Source organism: Otolemur garnettii, unplaced genomic scaffold (assembly GCF_000181295.1).
Source record: "Otolemur garnettii isolate 467f Iridium unplaced genomic scaffold, OtoGar3 scaffold00012, whole genome shotgun sequence".
Taxonomy (NCBI): domain Eukaryota; kingdom Metazoa; phylum Chordata; class Mammalia; order Primates; family Galagidae; genus Otolemur; species Otolemur garnettii.
In genome coordinates, this window is record NW_003852407.1 from 15,320,166 (window position 1) to 15,344,966 (window position 24,801).

The window sequence follows — 24,801 nt, forward strand, 5'->3', positions numbered from 1 at the left end:
TGGGGTTAAGAGAAAGATGGTGCAGGGAGGGAAGCACTGGAGCCAAAGAACTGATTGGCTCCTCTCACTTTGGAGCCAAAGTTGCCAAACAGCTGGGGCAGCACTGGCTCAGCAGCCGACGCGGGCTGCCCCAGGAGAGGGGAGTAGCCCTGCTGCTCTCTCATACACATGTGCACCATCTAATCCTCTATAATAAGAACACTCAAACACTGGCTTAATTTAATTGAAAAATGTGTTCTTCAACTGTGATATCTGAGTCCCTTATTACCATTTAAGGATTTTTAGTCTGCAAATATGTATAAACTATGGCGACCAATGTTTGCTCTCCTTTGATTGTTTTGGGCCAAAAAATGAGAAATACTTAGAAGAAGAAAGGTGAAAGGCAGGGAACATTAGGCTCAACACAATAGCCTTGGCAGACAGCCTCAAGCCAGCCCAGTGCTAAGCTGGTGCCCTTGTAGCTCCCGGGTCTGAACTCAGCAGTCCGGCCCTTTCTCCCTGCCTTTGCCTTCTTGAGCTCCTACAGAGAGTGTGTGTGCTAGGAGGAGCTCCTGTCACAGAATCAGAAACCACAGGATCCTAGCCCTTCCTGTGAGAGACAGAAACTGGGCCCCAAAGCAATGCAGTGAAGGGAGGCTCAGACAGCTCATCTGCTAAACGGGGCGACAGCACCTACTTTATGGGATTACTGTGAGGTGCCGTTGAGATAAAACACTTCCTTTTTGTCCCTAGCACTGCAAGAGTGCATGCAAAGACAACACTTTCCTTACTCATTGTCTTCTGTCACTCTCCAATTCCACCAGCTCCCCCAACCCCAAACACTGGGGTACAGGCTATATTTTTTCCTAACATCTATAAGCACCTAGTTAAACCTGAATATGTGCCAAATAAATTGAGTTACTACATACGTGAGCAATGCTTAGGGGTAGCGTCTATTATGGAAGAAGCACTCAAATATCCATAGATGTAACTGTAATGGTGGTGGCTCCCTGCTTACACCCGGGCGGGCCTTCTACATGGTCCTCTCTTTCTAGCAAACCACAGCTAATCCCAGATAAATAAACCCAGAATAAATAAACCCAGATAAATAAACACAGAATAAATCGCTCACTCCTTTTCCCTCTCACTCTCCTCTTAGATCTCCAGCTTAAACCTAAAAATAAGGTATTTAACACAGGGCCTCATATAGAATTCTAACACTCAAACAGAAGTTCCTGACAGCACGTTCCACGTGATAAACACGCTCAGGACAGATACTTCTGCTATAAATAACGGTGGAAACAGCTTGAGTTCTGTCCACGTCGAACCTCCACCACGCTTTGTGTGTCCTTCACAGGTAGCTGTGTTCCGGAGCAGAAATCAAACACAGGCTTGCTTGAAAGGACGGCTGACTACTTCTCCCTGTTACTCACGTGTGATACACATGTTTAAGAATTATGTCACATCTCATCACCTTACGTTCAAATGAAAAATGGAACTTCTTCAAAAGCTGTGCTGAGCCAAATTAGCAGGACTCGAGATTTATGACAAATTTCAACATGAGTCACTGGCTCTGTGACTTGCCCCACCTTCTATGGAAGAGGTGGACCTCTCCAATGAGAGCACAGAGAACTCTCAAATAGGTCCCTGTTGACCACTGCCGTGAAGACGCCCAGAAAAGGGAGTTTCCGAAATGGCAGAATGACAAAGCAGGGCTCTCTCAAGGCTCCCATCGGTGCTACTGCCTTTCTCTCTTCCTGTTGGACCCAAATGACTCAATGCAAGTGAAAGAAAAAACGTCCCTCAGCCTGAGCGGACAGATGCCGTCCTCCACCCTGTGCCTCAGAGGCTAACTCAGGCCTTTTCATCCCAGCTCCAAAGCGAAAGTGCAATTGCTTGGTCAAACGGGGCATTTAAAATTTTTCATTTATAAATATTGATTACTCCCCATGATGAACATTGACCCCTTTGGCTTTATTGCTGCTCTCTAACTGGCCTGCTCTTGGCCACAGAGCAAATGACCACACTGCAGAATGAACCCTTCTGGGTAAGCCATGGGCAGCACGCATGATGTTTACAAAGCAACCGGGGGCATTTGCTCCGGGACAGCTTTAGGTCATAGTGAGTTTGGAGGACTGCCAGTTTCTTCATTTTACTGCTGATTCCTTAAATCTGACAGTTTTCATTATCCAAAAGAATAAATCGCTATTAAAAAAGACAACTGTCTATAATCTCCCATGCCAATTCATCCCGAGTAATGAGTGTAAAGCCACTCTGAGGAGTAAAATTTACAGCTTACTTATAAACTTGTGCACAAACAGACATGCTTGGTTCACCCTGGGGACCTCTGGCACCTCTCCCTGTTCCCCCAGCTGGGAGGGGATTGGCGAGCAGCTTCTAAACCTGCTAGGTGGAAACACACCTGGAAGTCACGCTGCCCTCTGCAGAATGCCAGGACATGTGTGTATGTTTAATTCCATCATAGGATTCGGGAACAATTTTACTAGCAATAAAATAGGATGATGTTATCTGTATGCATTATGAGACCACGGCCAAGGCCACACATGTCCACAAGGAAGCATGCAACTGAACCATGTGTGATAAGCTTCTCTGAGTTTTTCCATTAGAGCTATTCCTTTCTCTTTTTTCAGCTGCTAGTGCTCAGTAGCAGACAGATAATAGCAGTTGCCAAAAGCTTAAGAAATTTTACAGGCAAAAACCATAAAGCCGAGAAAACAATCCACTAGCTAGTTTTTTAAATCTTATTTTTAGTAATTGGGAGGAGATGGCCAGCATTTTGTCTTGGTGGAGAGACTTGGCACAGGCAGAGAGCCTCTGGCTGGGGCTGTGAATGGAGCCTTGGGTGTGGGGTACTCCACTATCCCCCCACACATCCCTTTTATGAAACATGAGGGCCAAGGAAGGAAACTCTGAGCTCCTAAGCCAAAGGAGAACCCCAGGTCACGAGAAGGTTGCCTCTCTAACCCATTAGTTGTCCTAAAGTAACCCCACCGAGTTATAGGATGAATCTTCCCAAGACAATGAAAGGAACTGTCTTACTACCTTCCAAAACACATATCATTGGCTTTAAAGCTAATTAACTGGCCTTGAAAATAGCTAAACCTGGCTTCTGAACCCTTGGCAGTCCTTTTATGAAGGATTTTCACTTGGCCCCATGATCTGCTCTTGGCCATGGGGCCTTCCTATCTGCACCAGACAGCAGCAGCTGGGGCAGACAGAATCTTGCTTCATTCTGGGATCCACCTTCCAGACTTACAGCCTGACCGTGCCCTAGGGTCTGTCTCCCTCACATACCCCCACAAAGAGACCTAGAGTTGCCTCCTGGCCTGTGATTGCCCATGTCTGGCGCTGATCTCTGTCTGTGTGTTTGTGGAAAAGGTATGGGAGCCCCAGTTTATAGTCCTGGATCCTTTCCTTAACTTATATTCAAGCTTTCAAAGTAACTAGTAAGCTACTCTCTTTCCCATTTGAATTCAGCATTGGAAGGTGGGTCTCTGAGGAATGCTAAGCAGAGACCAATGGTTTGAATCTCAGTGCTATTCAGGACGCTTGTTTCTTTCTGACAGTTATAGCTGATTTGAGCATCAGTCTGTGTACACCCACACACACCAGTGAAGAAATACATCAACATGCTTGACAGCAATTATCTCTGTCGAAATTAGAGGTGATTTTTTCATTGTCTTCTTTGGCAATGGTTTTTCCAAATTTTCCATAATACTGCCACTATGATAACCATTAAAATATTATCAAGTATTTGTTCTTATTTGAATCTTTGTGGGAATAATAATAATAACTGGGTCCTATTTGGGAGATTATATAAACAAAAGACACATACACACACACAAAGACAAACAAACCTAGCTAGCATATAGCTTCTTAATATCACAGTGCTGCAGCATGTTATACCCTAAGCCAGACCCCAAACTCACTCTTCACAGCAGAGAAGAGGCACATATGGGAGCTTCAAAAGCACATGACCAAGGCAAGGAGGGGGTGGTCCAGACCAGGTGGGAAATGGGGGTGGCAGGTTAACAGGGACTGGATCGTGGAGGGTCCCATAAGAGGAAGGGTTTGGACTTTACCCTGTAGGCCTTAAGAATCATTGGCAGGTCTTAATACACAATGATGTGACTAAACTGTGTTAAAACAGTCTTACAATCTTCCACTTGGAAGTGGTAAGAGACAGTGAGAGTCCCTTGGGAGACAGGGCATGGGGGGAAGGAAGGGAGAAAGATCAGGCAGTCTAGAGGTCAGAAGCAATGAGACCTCATAGCAGTGAGAGGAAAGAGGAGGGAAGGAAAACGGGAGGGAGCTGGTCCTCTGTGGTTTGTGGTGGGGCTGGCAGAGGATAAAGACGTGCTGTAGAGTCTGTCTTCTCCTGGGTAAGTCCATGAGTGGTTTTCCCTCATTGTCAAACCACATTATGGCCCTAAGCTTCATATACTTACCATCCTACAAAGTACATTCCTTTTAGTGGGAGCCCCATATGTAGGGAATTCTGTTAATTCTTTATTCTGGTTAAAAAAACATGTAAAATGTGGAAATCTTTCTACATGAGACATTTTCACCTTGATGACACTTGGGGCAAGGACTACTCACCTCTTTTTGTGTCCACAGCAGAGACAGCCTGAATTAGAAGAGGTGCATTTGACTCTGAGTACTCCACAAAGACCAGCAGCAGCTTCAGAGCGGTCTTCACCACCAGGCGGAACTGGGCAGAAAAGATGAAACAGACCGTCACATGACTGCAGCCATGGCCTCGTGCACGGAGCCATCAGGCTCCTGTTGCTGGCTCCCAGCGCTCTCCTCGGCCTGGGTGATCTTTTCAGTGATTACACGGTTCCTTCCTCAGCTCCTTGCTAGAAATAGGATCAGACTTTGTGGCTCCAGAGCCCGCATCTGGCAGGACTATGAGATAGGCAGAACAATTCTGATTTTGCTGCTGAGAAGGCAGGTACTGCAGGTGGGATGACTCATCTGAGGTCACAACAGTTGGTGTGGGTAAGCAGGGACCTGAACTATGTCCTCCCCCGCTTCTTAAAATGGAGCAGAGAAGGCTGCCTGGGGCCTTAGAACTGCACTCCTTGGGCCCAAGGCTCAGCATTTGTGAGGAGCCTCACATTGCCCTGACCCTCCCCTCACTCGAGCAGATGTCCTCCCTAACCACATGTCCTTGGGGGGAGGTCACAGGTTACCCATCAGAGAAAACCTCAAGCCTTTCTTGACACAAGTACCCACAGGTTCCTGATGCCAGCTCTGCCAGCCTGGATGCTGTGGCACTTTGGGGGCCCAGGACAGCTCTCCCACCTCAGAATCCCCTCCTTCTAAGAACCTTCCCAACAAGCTCACAAACCTGCCTCCTGGAAAGGGCTCGAACTCTGCATCTAAGAAACAACAAGCCTACTTTGGGCTGTAAGTTCCATCAGTGCCCATCAGTGCCTGGGTGGGCAGTAGGCTTTTTTAAGGGGAGAGGGGCTTATTTGCTTTGTGTCTGCAGGGCCTGGAGCTGCGCTTGGCAGAGTGAGCTCGGAGACGTCTGCTCACTGCGTGAGTCACTCAGCGGCCAGGTCTGGCAGGCCACAAGCCCTCACCCACCCAGACCTCCATCATGGGCCAATGAGTTCCAGCTTCTTCATTTGCTCTGGAGCCTAAGGAAAACCCAGAGCTTCCCAGACAGAGCTGATCACATCAAAGCATTAGGGACATGGGTAGACTTCACAGAGAACTTAGGGGGAGCCCAAGGAGAGGCCCGTGCTGTGCGGTCCACAGACAACAGCTTAAAAACACTACCTACCCTAGTCATTTCTCCAAAATCATAGAGCACCTCCATGCCCCTTCCTTCCCTCCCCACCTCACTATCACACAAACCTGACTAACCACCTGACTTTTCCTTGATTCCACACCTCTCCCCAGCAGTGTCCAGTGCTTAGCTGTGCTTTACAGGAACTTCTCCAAGAACTTACAGTCCAGGCTCTGCTTCCTGACCTCCAACTGACCCCTACCCCAATCTGATGGAATGTTCATCAGAACCAGATTGCTTGTCAGGGTCACCCACGGTCCCTCTGCTGCCTCACCCAATGGTTACTTCTTTGTGCCCATTTTTGCTCAACTCTCAGCAACATGTGACACAGTTAACTCCTCGCTCCAGAAACAACCTCTCTTTAGCAACCACTGGCACTCTGCCCTGAGCAGCCACTTCTCCTCTGGCTCCCTCTGGGGTGCTCTGGTTCTAAGCATGGAAAGGGCTCAGAGTTCACTCCAATGCTCTCCCCTCCTTTCTCTATCCATACTCTCTCGCCAAGTGAATTCATCCAGTCCCCTGGTTTTTAAAGTCCAAGACCAGACACTAAATGTTGCTCTCAGGCCTGATCAAACACCTGACAGGTGCGCTCAGATGCTAAGAGGTACCTCAGATTTGTTGAGGCCGATACAGAAAGCTTGATTTCATGCATGCTCATGCCATTGCACTGCCCAGCCTGTTCCCTCCCTCTACAGCCCCCATTACACTACAAGGCCCCGCCCCAACCCCAGCCCCAGTGCTGAGCAGGAGTCACCTGTATCTCTTCTCACCCCTTCCCAAGAGCAAATCCACCCACCAGTGCTATCAGAGATCCCATCAAAATCTGTCCTGACCTTGAAAACCTCCCCACCTCTTTGTCTAGCCTAGACCACCATGACAGCCTCCTCAGGGCTCCAGGTCTTGTCCCCCTAATGTCCATTCTCTAAACTGCAGTGACCACTCTACCTTCCTGCTCTCAACCCACAACCACTGCCCTATCACACCCAGTATGGCCCGAGCGACAGGCTTCCTGTTCTGTCCTCTGTCAAGCCCTCCAACTCCCTCTCTTCTGTCTCTGCCCCTCCTGCCCAGTTTGCTCCAGACCCCAGCTCTTTGGTTGTGGGACTGTGTTTTTCACATACTGAAGCTCGTTCACCATTCAGGCCCTTCTCCCTAGCTATGTCCTCTGCCTGGAAGCCACCTAGAACTAATCATCACAGGCCTGGCCTTTTCTCAGCCTCCAGGTCAGGAAGTCCCGCACTTGGATGATGCCTTCCTGACTACTTTACCTACAGGAGCTCCTTGGTCGCTAGCACATCGCTAGCACCTTAGCATGATCTGGAATTTCGTGAGACATTTGGTCACCTACCATTCTGTTGCCGACCCTAGGGGCATAGGCTTCTGGGCAGCAGAGATGTTGCTGGTCTGAGCCAGGAAGAGCTGCTCAGCCAGTATTGCCTGTGAAGGATGGGCAGGTCAGCTCAGCCTGCAAATCCCTGCCCCTCTGTCATCCTGTGCAGTGAGCCCAGACCCCAGCCTCCACCTCTCCCCCTCACAGTGCTCAGCAAGGCCAGGGCCCTCCATGATCGCACTGTGGACAAGCAGTAAGCGCCTCTGGCTTCCATTCTTTTTTCTTTCTTTTTTTTTTTTCTGGCTTCCATTCTTATTGTCACATCCTTTCCACAGTTTGAAGGCTTTCAACGCTTCATGAAGTGTTTCTTCCCTCATTACCCAAGTCCTACAACCGTTCCTCTGCTTCCTGACTAGAAATAGACTAAATTCCAGAGCATTTTTTTCTCAGCAATTACAAGGGACAGAAGGGGAAGGTATGGCATAATGAATTGGGCTTTGTGCCTTTAGAGCTGAAGATAGTTTTTCAAGTAAATAGAAAGACCCAGCAAGTTCAGGCTTGGCGACTTCCTCAGTGGGTGGACTATTATTATGTGGTTTATGCTTCTAAATGCCTTCCTGGGAAAGAACCTGGCTGCTCCCCAACACCCCCCACCCCCGCCATCAGCTGGTCTCAGCAGGGGCCGCCTATGCCCACCTCCTCGAGGTTCCTCCAGAGAATCTCTGTGCCCACTGGGCCTTGGCCGACATAGTCCCAGCACACAGAATCCCTACACCACTGTCATTAAGAGACCCACTGTTTTCTAGCAAATTCTTCATTTTCTATCAGTTTCAACATGCCTATTCGTGTTTCCTCTTCTCTGTTGTAAAGTCTGTGCTTGGAGCTCTCTGGCACAGTAATTTGATTTAAAAAAAAAAAAACCTACCAACTTTTCTGATTCATGATTTTAGGATTCATTGAATTTGGCTTCTCTTGAGTCTAAGTTTATGTGTATGTAGTTTTGGAAGCTTTACCATGTAAATTAATAACAAACAGATAGTTAAGCTACTTTAAAAAGTACGTTCGAACGTTAATTTTGTGGAAAGACATGACACTAATTGTGAGCTTGTCCTAACTAATCATCATCAAAATATGTCCAATGGGCTCCTCCTCAGAAGTACCTTTTTAGCATCACTGCTTAGACTTGAAAGTAACGAAGGTACATTCCTTCAAAAGAATTCTACAGCAAACCCTCATTTATCCAGAAACCACATACTCTGATGCCCTCAAGTCTCTGGAATGCAGTCAAAAATGCTCCACAGCTTGGAACAGCCACAATGCAGGCCACACACCCATTCTCCCAAGTCCAAACAAGAGATTCTTAAAGCTGTTAAAAAAAAAAAATTCTACCTTCATGCCCCTTGTGCTTATTTTAGACTCATTTTAACAGGGGTGGGTTTCAAGAGTCCCAGATCATACCCGCTGAGAAGGGACAGACCTGAGAGGACAGTGAGGGAGGAGGAGAGGCAGGCCCACGGCGGCAGCAAGGGCCAGCGTCGCAGATGAGGAGGGTGGGCATCAGCTGCGGGGCTGCTGGAACACACACCACATAATATTGTGGCTCAGACACATCTGCAAAGCGTCACTCCAGTCTGAACTGATTTTCAGCTCTGCCTGGCAGTCATTTATGCTGAAATAAAGGGTTTCACCACAATGATTTCCAGGCTTAAGCACCTGCCCATCTGTCTAGCATGGAGAGAAAAATCAATAACAAGGGATTCTCATTGTCACGGAGCGTCTGATGCTGTGGAAAGATACGGCAGTCGCGATGATGCAGTTAAACAGGGACACCGGGCAGCAAGGAGTCAGCGCCAGCATCAGTGGTTCCGAGACAAACAGGCGGTCAAGAGGGGCAGGTTCCCCATCTCGGGAGGGAGTGCCTTCTTCATGGTACCAACAAAGGCTTTTGTAGAAGGTAGTCGGAACTCCAAGCGGGGTGGACTGGCTGTGCCTGTTAAAGGTCCCTCCTATCCAAGAATCTCTGCTTCTACACTCAACGACGTCTTTCTTGCCTTCCAGATGCCCAGTACCAGCAAGGTTCTGTAACGGAGGGATGAAGCCACCCAGGCCCACAAGGGAGGAGCACCCCGGCCACCACCACACCACATGGACGGACAGCATCACTCACACAAGAGGCCCTTAGAGCCAGAGGGCATGCCCAGAGGACAGCTCCTGCCATGTGGAAGAGCCTCAGGAAGGCTGGATCCAGCCAGCCCTTCTCAGCCCCATGAAGCAGAAGAGATGCTGCGATGGTCCTTTGGGTTCCTGCTCACACCGATAACCTACTTTCTTCAGATTGGAGGAAACACGCCGGGCTCTTAATTCAGCCTTTGGGCTTTATGTTACCTACATTTTCTGTAATTACAGTCTAGGGAATACTAGTACTCTATTTAAATCTGTTATAATAAAGACCAGGCTTTATGTTATTCTAAAACATACAGCTAAATCACAATATGTAACAGGAATCTGAGATAATCCTGCCATAGTAGAGGAGTGCAAAGGGCAGGAACATTCAACTATGAAATTATTTCACATCTCCTGATGCTTCAGCACATTAAGGGGGTGACTGGGCTCAACTTTACTTTGTACTGCAGTGCTCCTTTCGCACCCTCTGTTCCTGATCAGCATAAAGGCCAGGAGTCTTCAGAGGCTCACAGAAGCCTGTTGGTCCAGGGAAGTCACATTCGGCCAGTCAAGCGTCAGTCCAAGGACTGAGGCAGCATTTTCCATAAATAACTCCGGGCTCAATGTCAGTGCCATACTGAAGAGGCTGGGCTGGAGGGAGAAGGAGCAGGATGGTGTCCACACAGTGCTTTGTTGTTGCTTTAATTTCCAGGTCAACTTACAGGAAGGATGTGGAGTCAGCCTGTACAGAACCCAGGAATCTAGGGCTTAGATAAAATGTAATCACCAGATGTATGCAAAAGGAATAGAAGATAGTTCCTCAATACTGTTACACTCAAAACCAAACTGGAACTCCCTTCTCATTTTATTACAGTTAGAGAAACACAAGCACTATACTTAGCAGGTCAAATATGCTGCTCATTAAGCAGAAATAAAAGTATTCCAGAAAATCTTCAAATTCCTAATTCCTTTTCTAAAAATGCAACAACCATAAAAAGAAAACAACTTTCAAACCTCAGGATTTAAATCACAAAGGTGGTGAGAAAACATGCTTGGTTTTTATTTGTTTCATTTTCCACTGAAGCAGCATAAATACATGTTGTATACACGGATGCTAGTTATTAACACTGAGCTAGAAATCGGTCAAATAACTTCATCTATAAAGCTTTGCTGCAATGCTTACAAGCTTCCCAACACTTTAGAGTATACTGGGTATTGTTAAAAGAAATTTTCAAATGACTTCAGGTACATGTCTTTGGAAAGCCTTATTTAAACATTTTATTCCAGTGCCTTAAAATGCACAGCTCAAAATTTCTGAGCAAGTAGCTCAGAGTAGGCCGGAAAGCCTTTGTAACTTGTTATCAAACAATCTAAGAGACATTTCAGACTACAAATCTCTTCCCTTCCAACCTCTTATAGGTTGCCTGTAACTTGAAATAGATCTTACCCAAAATAAAAATAGGCCCAAACAAATTACTTAAGTCCAGAACTCTGAGCCCAAGCTCACAGGTTTCTAAGAGGGAGGAGTGTGGAGAAGGCAGTTGGCTCATCTGCCAGAACAGAAAGTCACCTACACTCATGAGCTCTGCCTCAGGGCCCGCTGGCCAACCTCCTTGTGACCCAGTCCCATTTGCAGAAAAGCAATCAATTTTGTGATCAGTGCATTAGCTAAGTGTGAGAGTAGGAAGCCCTAAAGAAAAGGAAATCTTACAGAATATAAATTATGGCAGAGTATCCAAAATAATTAAGGTAAACTAAATTATGCTACAAGTCAGTATTTTCTTCTCTTGAGATACAATTCCAGAACTTTACTACATCTACTTCACTAACTTTCCCTTAGGATATTCAAGTAATTATGGTAGTCAAGGTATTATCAATATTAATTGGTAAAATGTAACAGGAACCCACTCCCAGATTGTTTTTTTTTTTTTTTTTTGAGACAGAGCCTCAAGCTATCCCCCTGGGTAGAGTGCTGTGGCATCACATCTCACAGCAACCTCCAACTCCTGGGCTGAAGTGAGTCTCCTGCCTCAGCCTCCCAAGTAGCTGGGACCACAGGCGCCTGCCACAACGCCCAGCCATTTTTTGGTCACAGCCATCATTGTTGTTTTGGCAGGCCCAGGCTGGATTTGAACCCGCCACCTTAGCCACTTGAACCACAGGTGCCGAGCCTGCTCCCAGATTGTTAACTAAGGAATAGTAAAATCCCTGCTCTAAAATACGACTTTAGAGAGCACCTTTCACAGTATGTTTAGAATGAAATACTTGACTGAGGGAAATCAATGAGGTTGGCTGCTTTTCTAGTTAGCAGCAACCCCATTTTCAGATGCAAAAATTCACATTGTAGGAGGCTATGTAATTTGTCACAAAGCTAACTTCTGGAAGCAGTCAAAGGCAAACACAACCCAATCTCTCTCTCTGCTGTAACATCAAGACCCCCTTCCTTCCCACTGTATAAAAACTTAAGCCTTGGGGAAATGTGACACATACATAGTATCACTTTACAAGTAAGAGTCAAAGTTAAAGAACTTTCCTAAGTAAACAGAGCCCTGGAAGCCTGACCATGGACAGCAGCTAGACCTTGGATCTGGTGAATGTGCTGTTTGCAGAGTGGCTGGCTGCTCTCATCTCCTTGGTGTGTTGGAGAAGGGCTGGCAGATGGGTGCAAGCAGTGAGGCAGGACCCAAGGGGACGGGGTTATTAGTGCTGGCTGAAGGGAGCCAGAGCCTGCAGAGCCACTCCTGGGCTGATTCCTGGAAGCCTGTGCTTCTGCTGTTCCTCCTGACCATCTAACACTCCAACATGAAAGCAGAACATCACCCTCTGAAGAACAGCACATTGGCTACTTTGAGGGTTTTGCATCACCCCAAATGTTCTTCTAGATTAGAACTACCCATTCTACCCTCATCAACTGCTAGGACCCATCTGGCTATCCCCGGCCATGTAGGCAGGAGAGTCCAACGCCCACCCTGCTTCTGTTGCTTGTGTTCACAGGGATACTGTGTATGCATTAGAAGCTGCCCTTCTGCTTTAGCAAAGCCTCTGGAGAGTTGAGGAACCACAAATCAGCTCCCTGAAGCCAATCATCTCTGAGTGATGGAAGAAAAAGCGACCTGGCCCTGTGGCTGGAGACCCGTCCGGACGGTGGGGGCCCCTTTGAGGCCTGGCCTGAATCTCCGCTCTCTCACTCTTGACAGCTTCCTAAAAGAACTTTGCTTTTCCCCTTTTTTTCCCAGCTGAGATTATCTTCACATGGGGGCATCTAAGAAATCAAATAAATTAAAATTGGATGTGGGGTGACCATACCCAAGTGGCCAGCAGAAGAGCCCTGGCCCTAAAGGGGAAGCTGGCACTTCACACCCACAATGTCCCTCAGACAAACATTACCTGACGAGGCCATTAAAACACAAGGGATTTTAGAAATCTCAGCTAATGAAATGTGATAGACATTCAAAAAAATTCAAGTACAACTTCATTCATTAAATGTTTTCATGACCTTAGAAACAAAACTCCTTAAATACAGCATAGAATAAGATTATTTATCTAACCTATAAGATTTAACAATAGGAGACAAATTATAGCACATTCCTATGACCAATTATGTGGGAATTAAATATTGTAATTTTAAAATACTCTAATAATAGGAAAATGCTTACATTATAACAACTTTACATTTAAAGTTGTTAATAACTATATTAAGAAAACTTCAAAGAAAGATCAGAAGGAAGGGAACCAAAAATAAACACTCTTTACATGGCAAAATTTCCAGGCAATTTTTATCTTTTTCTATATTTCTAAAGCTTTATACAAAAAGAATACATTTCTTTTGTAAGCGTAAATTTAGTAAACATTTTAAAAGGTAGTTAGTAAGATTTCAAAATTAAACTAGTCAACTTTAGCTATTTTGTCTTTAATCTGTTCATCATAACTACATTATGAAAATTAGTCTTCATCCAATTTCTAATTAATTAAATATATTTTAATTCAAGTATTTTGGAAGTAATAAATACAAAATCTAACCCCTTGGCTGGATTTAAGACAACAGTGCAATTCAAGAAAATGAATAATGCTCTAGCAACTTTCTTTGGTTGGTAATACCAAATTTACTAGCTGAGCAGATCTCATGGTAGTGAAATATATTTACAGTGTTCTTTATAATATTAGAAATTGTACTTCTGGCTTCTACTTAGCTGCAAAGAGTATGGCTCTCAGTCAGGCACAATGAATTGTGTCTCTAGTCCCAGCTCCTTTGGGAGGCTAAGAAGGGAGGACCCTGGAGCCTAGGAGTTTCAAGACCAGCCTGGGCAACATAGCAAGACCCAGTCTCAATCAATCAATCAATCAAAGAGTACTTCTCCCAATCTAACAAGAAGGAGGCAGCAAATAATCATTACCATAGCATCATAACTTCTCTTGAGCCCATGCTATAGCTGGGGTTGCAGGGTAACCAAGTAGCCTGGAATCTAAGATGGGAGAACTTTTCATCCACCAGAAATGGTAGGACACCAGCAATGGCCCACTTCGGGGGAAGTTGGGGAAGAGGATGGAGCACTATACACAGCAGTAAGAAAAACTCCAATAGTAGTTTTAACAAGTTCCTGAGGACTGAGCGTGGGCTACCTTGAGAGCGTGAAACCTGTGGGAACTGTATATGCTGACTGGCAGCTCTCCACAGACCTCATGGCACTCACAGGGAAGTTGGGGGTGGGGCTGGCACCTGTGCAGCTCTTCCCCGAGTGCAGGCCTGAGGGTGCACAGCCACATGACAGGCAGAACAACGACAACCCCAAAGGAGCAGCCGCCACTGTGGAAAGGCAGGAACCCACAGCCAGAGCCTTCTGCTCATTGACACAAAAGTCTTAAGCCCCAGGGAAGGCAGCAAGGCAGTAGAGGAGAAAGGAAAGAATGAAACTACTGGAGTAGGGGCAGGAAAACAGCCCGGGGAGGCTCCTACTGCGTGGTGGTTTACATGGTCTTCACCATTAGTATCCCCATTTTCTAGATGGCTATCTCCATTTGGAGATGAGAGAATGATGCATCCAGAGCATCACACAGGTGCGTCTGACCCGAGGCTCCAGCACCTACTGCCAGATGCAGCACATGTGGATTTCAGGAGGGCCTCGTGAGCCCAGTGAAGACACACAGCTGGGTGGCCAGAGTTCCCCAGCTCCCTACTAACTGCACAAACCACCGTGGCTGATGAGTGTGCTGGGTTACACTTCCCTTGTCTCTGCCCCACCTTGCATTTTGGTCAGTGCCACGGAAGCTTTGCTTATTCAATTTATGTTAAATAAAACTCAGCACTAACAGTTAATATAATGGAGAGCCAAAATAAAATTCATAATTATCCTGGGGCTGGAACTCTGGCCTATGATCAATGGGAAAAGAGGCAAAGCCCTGCGTGTAGCTGTGACTCGATCCATCACAGACAGGCAAGGATGGAAGAAACCAGTGGATCTAGATGTGTGAAAAAAAAACCCTGGAGGTTTAGTGGATGATTAGTTTGCACCTGGGGCTACCACTTAAAGACGTAATAAATCAGAGATGGGATTTGTACAAGAACAGTGTCACATCCCAGGAGGCCATCATATTGCCATTCTTTGTACTAGAGGGACAGGAAAGTTAGCAGCCAGTATGATGAATTGAAAGTTCAGTTCCCAAGGACTATCTGCAGTAGCCATCGAGTGTGGCTTTACTTAAAGAGCTTCTGCAGGGAAGTTGGAGTGTGTTGCTCAAGAAAGCACCACATAAGAATTTAGTTAAAGACAGGCAACGGGAGTCCCCATAAGGAAGGCTTTCCACCAACTCCAGTGTCCAACAGTGGCAAGGCCTTCTGAGGAAACCATGCTCCTGTGGCCTCTCGAAGTATCAGCAGTGTGACCGGTGGTATCAAGAACACCCTCAGCATCACTTCACCATCTCTGCCCAGCTAGAATCCTATCATTTCATATGTACAACCTCAGAATCTCTTCAGATCTCATCCCGGTGGGGTCATTGGGGTGGGTCATACGCCAGCTACGTGTGTCTTACTCCGTGATCAGAGTGCATCTCCTCCCCCCCTCAATCAGCCCGCACCTCTGAGGCTCACAGAGCACCAGCACCACGGAGTGTAGCTCTCCTTGGGAACATCTTCATTTCAAAACCCATGTACCTGAGCCTTTCTTGCCAGTGGACCCCAATTCCAACTCTTCTATTCTTGCCAGAGGCCCTGTCATATTCCTAGTTGCCCAGGGTCAAAATGTGGCTGAATTTGACTTTATTTTCTACCATCAGAAACCCAGCCCAAGGAAGCTATTTCTCACAATGTCTCCACACTTCCATGATTCTGTTCCCACCGCAACTCTTAACCAGGCTTCATTATCTCACAGCTGGATACCACATTATCCTCACCACCTCCCCATCCCTGTCCATCCCCCTCCTCCAGCACCACCACCAACCCTTCCCACAAACTGTAGGTTCCTTCTCTTCATATTACTGTCCTGACCAGAAACTTTAGAGTGTGTGTGAGAGAAATGGAGGGCACAGCCAGGGCCTCCCCTGCCCAGGGTTAGCAGCTGGGTCTACCTAGTGAGAAAGCACACTCACCCTCACAAGAGCACTAAGGAGGTCTAGAGATCTGTGAACCGCAAGCTGGGGAACAGCTGGAAGGATTAGATGCAATGTGGCTTACAGAGAGACAGAGCAGGGCAGCCCACAGATGGCGGCGCAGGGAGGGAGCAGCCCTGGAGGACAGGCGAGGGGGTGAGGGTCTGCCAGCCCCAGAGCCCTGGGCTGCCCCCATATGCCAGATGGGGATCCAGACAGATAAAGAAAGGCAGACTTGCTGTGACCAAAGGGTGACAAAAAGGCTGTGCTGTACAAACTGAATCATCTCACCCCGATTAATTAGGATTCCAGATGTACGAAGGGAAAAATTCCACTCCCTATAATAAGTCACAGGGCGGGCATCTGCCTCTTACCTCTGACTGGGGAGTTTAAAGATGGGCTCTGGTAAATAGAAAGAAACATTTTATTGAAAACACTTCTTTTTTTTTTCTTTCTTTTAAAAAGTCATTATTTGGCTGCAAATGCATCATTTTCCTCTGGCTACGAGTTTCAACTATCTGGAAATATGCATTGCATAATGACCCTCTGGCAGGCTGCAAAATCACATCTTGTTGCCTTTCATGGAAGAAAAATGAAGAATTATGAAAACAGAATGGCAAGATTTTTCTAATCCAGTATTTTCTTTATCAGCTCTGTGCCTGTTTAAGGCAAAGACAACTGATGTCAAGGTAAAGCTTTCAGGTTAAGACAAATCTGTCTCTTTTGTCAAAAAAAAAATGCTAAGACCCTTGGCTTTCCCACTTCCTAAATTCAATTTGAACTTGGAAAACCTTCTGTGGCTGTATTGACCAACCTGCGCGTATAAGGCAATATTCTCCATTGCCAAAGGTCTTAGATTGGTGCAACCTCTGTCCTTCCAAATTCATCACTATCTGGGTGGGAGGTGCTGAAGGGGTGTCAGCAGATACTGGATGGGTTTTGCAAGTAAGAGGTGATCTCATTGGAACTACAGACTAGAAAAACACTTGGCAGCTGCCACCTTTGTTGACTCTCAGGAACTAGCCCAGGACCAAATACACCCAGCAGGGTGGCTGGAAACCTTTATCTGACATCACGGTTAGTGAGACAGGCTGCGCTATCACCAGAGTTCTCCTTTCTACTGAAACTGTGCGCTCAGAGGCCCAGGCTGCCTCTTGGCTGTTTTCATGTCCTCGTTGTGACTGGCATAGCAAGGATCACAGGAGCCGGAGACTATTATGGACCTTCCTTTTGGAAAATGAAAGATGAAGACAGAATTCCACACGAATCCAGCCCTGGTGACCCAAGTGTCTAGGGAGCAGGCCGAGGCACCACCGTGGGTAGGTCCCCAGGGACCCTGGAGGGAGCACAGCCAGGGCACAGTACCCAGGGAAAGCTAGCTGGGAAAGCACGCTTCCTTCAAACTCATTTTGGAGGCTGTTAATTTTATGATTTTTCTATGTGATTTAGAAATGCATTACGGATGTTCCTGTGCGATTCTCCTCCGTTGTTTATTTTCCTTACAGAAAGATTCCAGAGAAAAATTGACACTGTGCCACCACAGCACCCGAGTTTCTGAGCCGCGAGATGTGTTTCTGGCACCCCCATTTTTTCTCTGCCCTCTTTTTCTTTTCTTCTCCCCATCCTCCCCCCACCTCGATTCTTTGTGCCTTTCCTGTCTGTGTTCGTGCTGCGGTAACAATACCTGAGACTGAGCACTCTATAAAGAGGAAACATTTCTTTCTCAGAGTTCAGGAGGCTGGGAAGTCGCTGATCAAGGCACCAGCTGTCGGGGCCCTGACCCTCTGTTTCCAAGATGCTGCGTGTTGCCACATCCTCTAGAAGGAAGGGAGGAGCGCTAGGTCCTCACGCAGCAGAGGAACTGAAGAGTGCCAGGCCGCCCCTCCCACGAGCCCTCTCTGTGATGGCATTTATCTATTCAGGAGGACAGAGCCTGCATGACCCAAACACCTCCCAACAGGGTTGCCCTGGGGATAAATTTCCAGCATGTGAATACAGGGGACACATTCGGACCACAGCACTCTCTGTGCCTTCTCTCTGCTCATACTATTCTCTTCCTTGCTCTCATCCCATCTTCCCTAATCTTGTCCTCACTCTAGTCCCATTCTGGTGATAAGCAAAAAGACCGTCCCTTTTCCTATAGCACACATCCCAGGTTTTACTTCCTTTTAGAAATAGGGGCTCACTAATGAGTGTTTATCTTTGTAGTTTCCCTATGGCCATGATATCTTAATTTAGCTTACACCTACACAAAGTCAGTTATTATAGAATCTCCTCCCATCTCCTTAGCTTTGGGGGTCCTCAAGAGCATTCAGAGAGCCTTGGGAAGGGAGCAGCTTTCAAATGAGCTTGAAAGTTAGAGAGGGCTCCCAGAAGCAAAGAATAAAGAGAAAACACTGAAACAGGATATGAGATATAAATCTTCCCTCGGTCTGGCTAAATCAACCTAGTAGGCCCAGCATTCCACTTGGCTTCTAAGGTCACCTACATCAGTTTCAAAACAAAGTCACTTCCATTTTCCATAGAAAACAAAGCCAAAGATAATAATTTTTTTTTCAGAAAGATTTTCAACCCACGGGGGGAAATCATAGCTATTTTCTAAATATGAAATAGGGAAAAAAATTCTCTCATCAGTACTACCAGGAAAAGGAAAACCAAGGGGAAGACACAGGGTCACCCACAGACCTGGGACTCCACGAGTATTCACATGCCAGGGCCAGACACAGAGAAAAGGCCCTTCCACCCACACAAGGGCACCATCACTAGGATTCTGCAAACCTGAAATGAAGATAAAGTCTGAAGCAAGAACCATGCTCATCTCAAAGTCAAATCGGGGCTAAGTGCTCGTGAGGACCTGAGAGTCCTCGGGAAGCAGGTAAGGCAAGATGCAAGGCCGGGATGGACTCCCTGTCAGGGGACAATGCCAGCACACACCAGCCTGGAGAGGCTTGTCAGAGTCAGGGTGCGCAACGAGCACAGGGATGGAGGACAGTCTGGACTGGTCACATTCTCTACAGGGACCCTGGAGGGACTCTGGAAAGCTGTGCTGAGTCTGTGATCTGTTTAAGTTAGGTTCAAATTCCACATCCCGCTGACTCTCAGGATCCCCTCCACCCCTTGCCTGATAGTGTAGCCCACATCAGCCACTCTGATCTCTCAGGACAGGATCCCTTCTTAATTCTTTTCCCCAAATCCCCTCCAGCCAGGTCCCTAATTGGCTCCCCTGCTCCTGGATAATCCAGAGAGAACAGTGCCAGAGCCTCACTGAGCTTCCGGCACACCTCAAGTGACAGCGCACAACTCAAGTACAGCAAAAATTCTTGGCAGCACAGAAGCTTGCCAAGATCCATGGGATAATCAGCTATTTTCTCATAATCAAGCCTGATCTCTTCAGCTACAAAATGGGGGTGACATTATTTACCTCACTGTGACCTCATGAGAACTAAATGAAATAATGCTTGTAAAAATCTAATGTGGTACCAGGTACCTGGTAAATATTTAATAATGTTGGTTGCTTTAATAATCAATGGTAGAGCTGAAAGGCATTCTCAAATTATTTCACTTATATATAGGAATATACATAAGCATATATGCTACGTAAAAATATGTACTTAAGTAACTGAACACATATGAACCTGAAAAACAGGAGGTGCCTGTAACTATGCTCTGATGTTTCAGTTAAACATTAAAAAGCAAAGATGCCAAAGGCATTTGATTAAAGCTGAAGAAAAAATAGATGTGCATTAAAATTTCGTAAGTGATTTGCAATTAAAGTATATTTTAAAATCTACAAGGTAGTAGTTCTCATTGAACTACTAAATAAAATTTCTTTCTGCAAAATCACCTCAAAGAGAATAACCAAAAGAAAGGCATATGTGATACACAAACCGAACAAATTATTCAAAGCCATAATTTTCCCTTACCTTTGACCCAACGAGAGTGTACAGCCACTGTATGGTTTCATTGTGGTTTATTACTCCATTCATCCCATCCACATACAACATAATCTGGCCCAAAGCTAGGGACGAGAAGAGAAAAAAAATTACATTACAGATGTATACATAAATATAACCTTCAATGACATGTCAATAGAGGTTTTTGTACGTTAAGTACTGGGTAGGTTAAGAAGCCAAATCTGAAGAGAATTCCTAAGCTCCAAAATTAGCAAAGTCATTTTAGAGAGAAAGTATTGACCACACCAGAAGTAACAAGGGCTGTTCCTGGTATCTGGAAGATGCAATTAAGGCCCCAATCAAGTGATCATTGTTTGTGTGTTCCTTGATGTATAAATGCATGTTTTTCCATTTCTCTACCTGTGTGTCTGGGCCCCAGACAGGACAAAGATATCCATGAGACAGTGTTAGGCTTGTGGCCTCCCACTGGGGCCCAGAGGACAAAGTTTTCAAATGAGACCTGTCCAGTGTACTCTATCCAGTCTATGGCCACCGGTCTCAGACTCTATGGGACCATCCTGAGCTAACACAACTTAGTCCCTCTAAGACATAAACATGCACTTAAATATTTGTAATTCCTTTTAAAGATTTTCAGATAAAAAAAATGTGAGACATCATGAAAATAAATCATCTGTCATATCCCAAGCCCTAGATTTCTTAGCTTAGGAAAATATAGTCACCACATACTGTCATTATTCTCCAAAAAGGAAATACCTGTAGAAGCTAGGTTATTTTTTAAGCAAATAGAAACTCCATTTTTCAGCCTCATTAGCATTAAAATAATTTGAACTCTATAAAACAGAGGTACATATCCTAAAATAAGCAGGCTTTCTTAAATCACATATAACCTCCTAGACATATTTCACCCATAAGTAATTGGCATGATATTAACCTTTTTAAAACAACATTTTTTTTTCTAGGTAACAGGACATCTTATTCTAGAAAAATACAAGACAGTAAATGAAAATAATTCATATTCTTTTAAGTTAGGGATAATCAGTCAATATATTGATGCATTTTTCCATATTCTTTTTTTCTTTTTTTTAAGAGATCAGGTCTTGCTTTCTTGCCTAGGCTATAGTGCAGTGGCATGATCATAGCTCACTGAAGCCTAGGGCATTTGGGCTCAAGCCATCCTCCTACTTCATCCTCCTGCATAGTTAGAACTACAGGTTTGTTAGAAAAACTAACACCAAGTTAGTTTTTCTAAATTTTGTAGACATGAGGTCTTACTTTGCTACCCAAACTGGTCTTGAACCCCTGGCCTCAAGCAATCCTTCCCACTTGGGCTTCCCAAGTGCTGAGATTACAGGTGTGAGCCACAAAGCCTAGCCAAACTCTTTCTTTTTGTGCATTATACACACAAAGTTTATATATAGGTTATCGGAAACAGTCTACAGGAAATGCATTGATTGAAAGAGCAAAACAAAATCATGAGTATACACAAACTGTAAGTAAACAAATGTGTGATATTAGGAAACTCATCATTATCCTCTTCCACAAAAGATCAAGTAACAAAACCATATAATTATTCTGAGAAAAGCTATGCTCCCAAATATGTAACAACTCAAAGATTTAAAAAATTATTTGGACACATCCTTGACCTAATGAACAGTAGATTTTTGGAAATGACAGATTCAATATTCTATTTAATGGTGAAACACTGTCAATCTTCCTACTTAAGTCTGGAATAATTTTTAAATGATGCCCACTAAGTTCATGATTATTTTAATACTGCTATAGAATTTCAGGCAAATTTAATAACACATAAAATATCATAGGTAGAATGGTTGGAACAAACACATGATACTATCATGGCTTGCAAGTAATATTATAGATATAATAAAAAATGCACAGAATTTATAACAAAGAGATCTCGTTTATACTCCCATTTCTCATCCTAGTGAGAAATATGTATGTAGCATACAAAGAAAACAAAGTCTGGTACAAAATATAATATTAGATAAGTGAAGATACAACAAATATAAAGGATTAAATTAATTCTTGTTTAAATACTACCAGTTTGTAATACAAACTGATAAGAAAATATTGAATATCATGAGGAAAAAGGCAAAAACATTTTATAAGAGGTGACAGGTGATTTCTAACAACGTGTAAAATTGTTCATCCTCACTATAACAAAATAGTGCAAATTAAAATAATAATAATGTAGTATTTTCACTTAAATTGGCAAAGGTATTTTAATATAAAATGATGAGGTATCAAATACTTTCATCCATTACTTACAGCAGAGCAAACTGGTAGAAACTCTGTAATTAAGACTATAGTGCTATGTGCCAAGCCCTGAGGAAAAACTTTGTGTTATTTTTTGCAGGGCTGGGTTTGAACCTGTTACCTCCGGCATATGGGGCCGGCACCTTACTCCTTTGAGCCACAGGCACCACGTGAGAGACTTTGTGTTATTAATAAAACTTCCCTATACAGTGAGTATATTATCCTCATTTGTTTTTTTAAGTAAAGCTCTACTCTGTCATCCCATGTAGACTGCTGTGGCATCATCATACTCATAGCAACCTCAAACTCCTGGGCTCAAGTCATCTTCCTGCCTCAGTCACCTGAGTAGCTGGAACTACTGACACGTGCCACCACACCCAGCTAATTTTTCTATTTTCTTAGAGACAGAATCACACTCTTGCTCAGTGTGGTCTGGTCTTGAACTCCTGACCTTAAGCTATCTTCCTACCTCAGCCTACCAGAGTGCTAGGATTGTAGGCATGAACAATATTACTCCCATTTGACAGAGGAAAAAAACCAAGCCTCTGAGAAGGGAAGCAATGCATCCGAAATCTCCATCCCTACCTAAGTGGTGGAACCTACTTCCAGCTGCAGTGGGCAGGCTCCAAAATGTCTGTGCTAAGAGTCTTCAAAGTCCTCTTAAAGCTTTTCCCTAGTCATTGTGATTTGAGAAATCTATCCTAAGGAAATAATTCTAAGTCTAAACTAAAAAAAAAAAAGACAAAAGATAAGGAAAGTAGAATATTCACTCAAATGTCATTTAAAATATTAAATTAGGCCAGGCGCAGTGGTTCATGCCTGTAATCCTAGCACTCTGGGAGGCTGAGGTGGGTGGACTGCTTGAGCTCAGGAGTTCAAAACCAGCCTGAGCCAGAGTGAGACTCCATCTCTAAAAGTAGCCAGGTGTTGAGGTGGGTGCTGGTAGTCCCAGCTACTCAGGAGGCTGAAGCAAGAGAATCAATCCTTTGAGTCTAAGAGTTTGAGGTTGCTGTGAGCTATGACACTATAGCACTCTGAGGGTAAAAAAGTGAGACGCTGTCTCAAAAATAAATAAATAAATAAGGAGGAAGAGTTTGTTCCAAAGTCCTTCTCCCTTTCTGAGTTCCACTGTTTAAAAGAAAAGTCAGTCTTGAGGCACATTTGAGCATTCCCCTCTAAAATCAGCCCATGGGTACAGGAGAGTGATAAAGTAGACTCTTTAGCCTTCTGCAGGGAAAACCTTTCCCCCCAAGGGTGAGAAGCCAAGAAAGAAGATCTCTACTGTTACTAACTGCTCAGGGCCTCTGGTACTGCACAAATGCCCAGATTAAGATTTAAATGTCAACTTCATCTGTTTCCCTCCAAGATTCCATTAACTGATCACACTGGAAGAGGTACGTCACAAGAAAGTTCATGTCTAATGGAAATCAAGTCTCTGATCACACTGATTTGTCATAATATTTTGGTAATCAAAAGCTTTTCCACTGGATCTTTTATACCCTAGCCTTGGCGTTAAATATCTAATTCTAAAACAATTTCTCCTGTAAACCCACTCTAGACACAAGATGGCGCTAAATAGATTCACATGAGTCCACACTGCACCAGGATTCAATGGCAAAAACCCACCAACCTAAAGGTGGGCCTGAGAAGAAAACCTACACAGGGGAAAAAGAAAAAGCCCTAAAACCACAAATGTCTGGGTGACAGAAGCCATGATCAGTAGTGATTTGCATTTTCAAGAAGGATGATGAGGCTGAAACTGTCAGAACAGAGCGGTGGGTGGCACCACAGGTCTAGAAAGAGGCTGTCTAGGGCCATTTCTTGCTCCGCCACCCCAAGAACTCACTCTAGGCCTTACTTATCAGTTTCCCTGTGTTTCAGTTTCTTCATTTCAAGAAATTAAATAATAATAGTGCAATACCTATTTTGTAGGGGTGTTGTGAGGACCAAGTTAGAATCAAGCCCAGCCCACAGTTAAGTGCTCAGTAAACGGTAGTTGTATAAGTTACTTCACTGAAATCAGACATCAATTCCCTACAGCACACAAGCACACCCTGACCATTCCTGGTACATAGGAAGTGCAGGAGCTCGCCCTCTGGGCTCTCCCGCTGAGCCGCTGGTCATGAGATGAGGGAGGACTCCTTGCCTAACCAGAAACCACAAAGATTTTCTCTTATGTTCTCTTCTAAAAATGTTAAAGTTTTACTTTTTATATTTATCAATAGCTATACGACCCAATTGGAGATGATTTTTATACAAAGTGTGAGGCATAGATTGGGGCTTTTTCACACAGGTGGCCAACAGATCTAACACCACTTATTAAGAGACTGTCCTTTCTCTTTCATTGTTTTTTGCAAATTTGCCAGAAATCAATTTGTGTGTTTGTGTGGTGGGTCTGTCCTTCAGGTAGTGTGATGCCTATTTCATTCTTCTTTTTCAAAATTGTTCCAGCTATTCTTGCTCTTTTACCTTGTAATATAAATTCTAGAAATATGGGTGGCGCCTGTGGCTCAAAGGAGTAGGGTACCAGCCCCATATACCGGAGGTGGAGGGTTCAAACCCGGCCCCAGCCAAAAACTGAAAAAAAAAAAAAAAAAAAAATTCAAATGAACTAAATAGTATGCTTACCAATATAAATCTTTTATATCCTAGTACACGCTCCTATCTCACTACAGACTGATCACATTTCACACATTAGCACAGGTCCACAAATCATACCATGGGTAGCAATGCTT

The 24,801-nt window shown here is 44.7% G+C and overlaps 1 protein-coding gene across 1 annotated transcript in view; it reads right to left on the reverse strand.

Annotated features, from left to right (window-relative positions):
* Positions 1–24,801, reverse strand: part of FHOD3 (formin homology 2 domain containing 3) — a 468,593-nt gene that overhangs the window by 155,888 nt on the left and 287,904 nt on the right. The window contains exons 6-7 of the mRNA XM_012802005.1: positions 19,802–19,896; positions 4,600–4,711 (exon numbers count right to left, since the gene is read on the reverse strand). Coding sequence (XP_012657459.1) covers positions 4,600–4,711; positions 19,802–19,896 — 207 coding nt within the window. The remainder of the gene's footprint in view (positions 1–4,599; positions 4,712–19,801; positions 19,897–24,801) is intronic.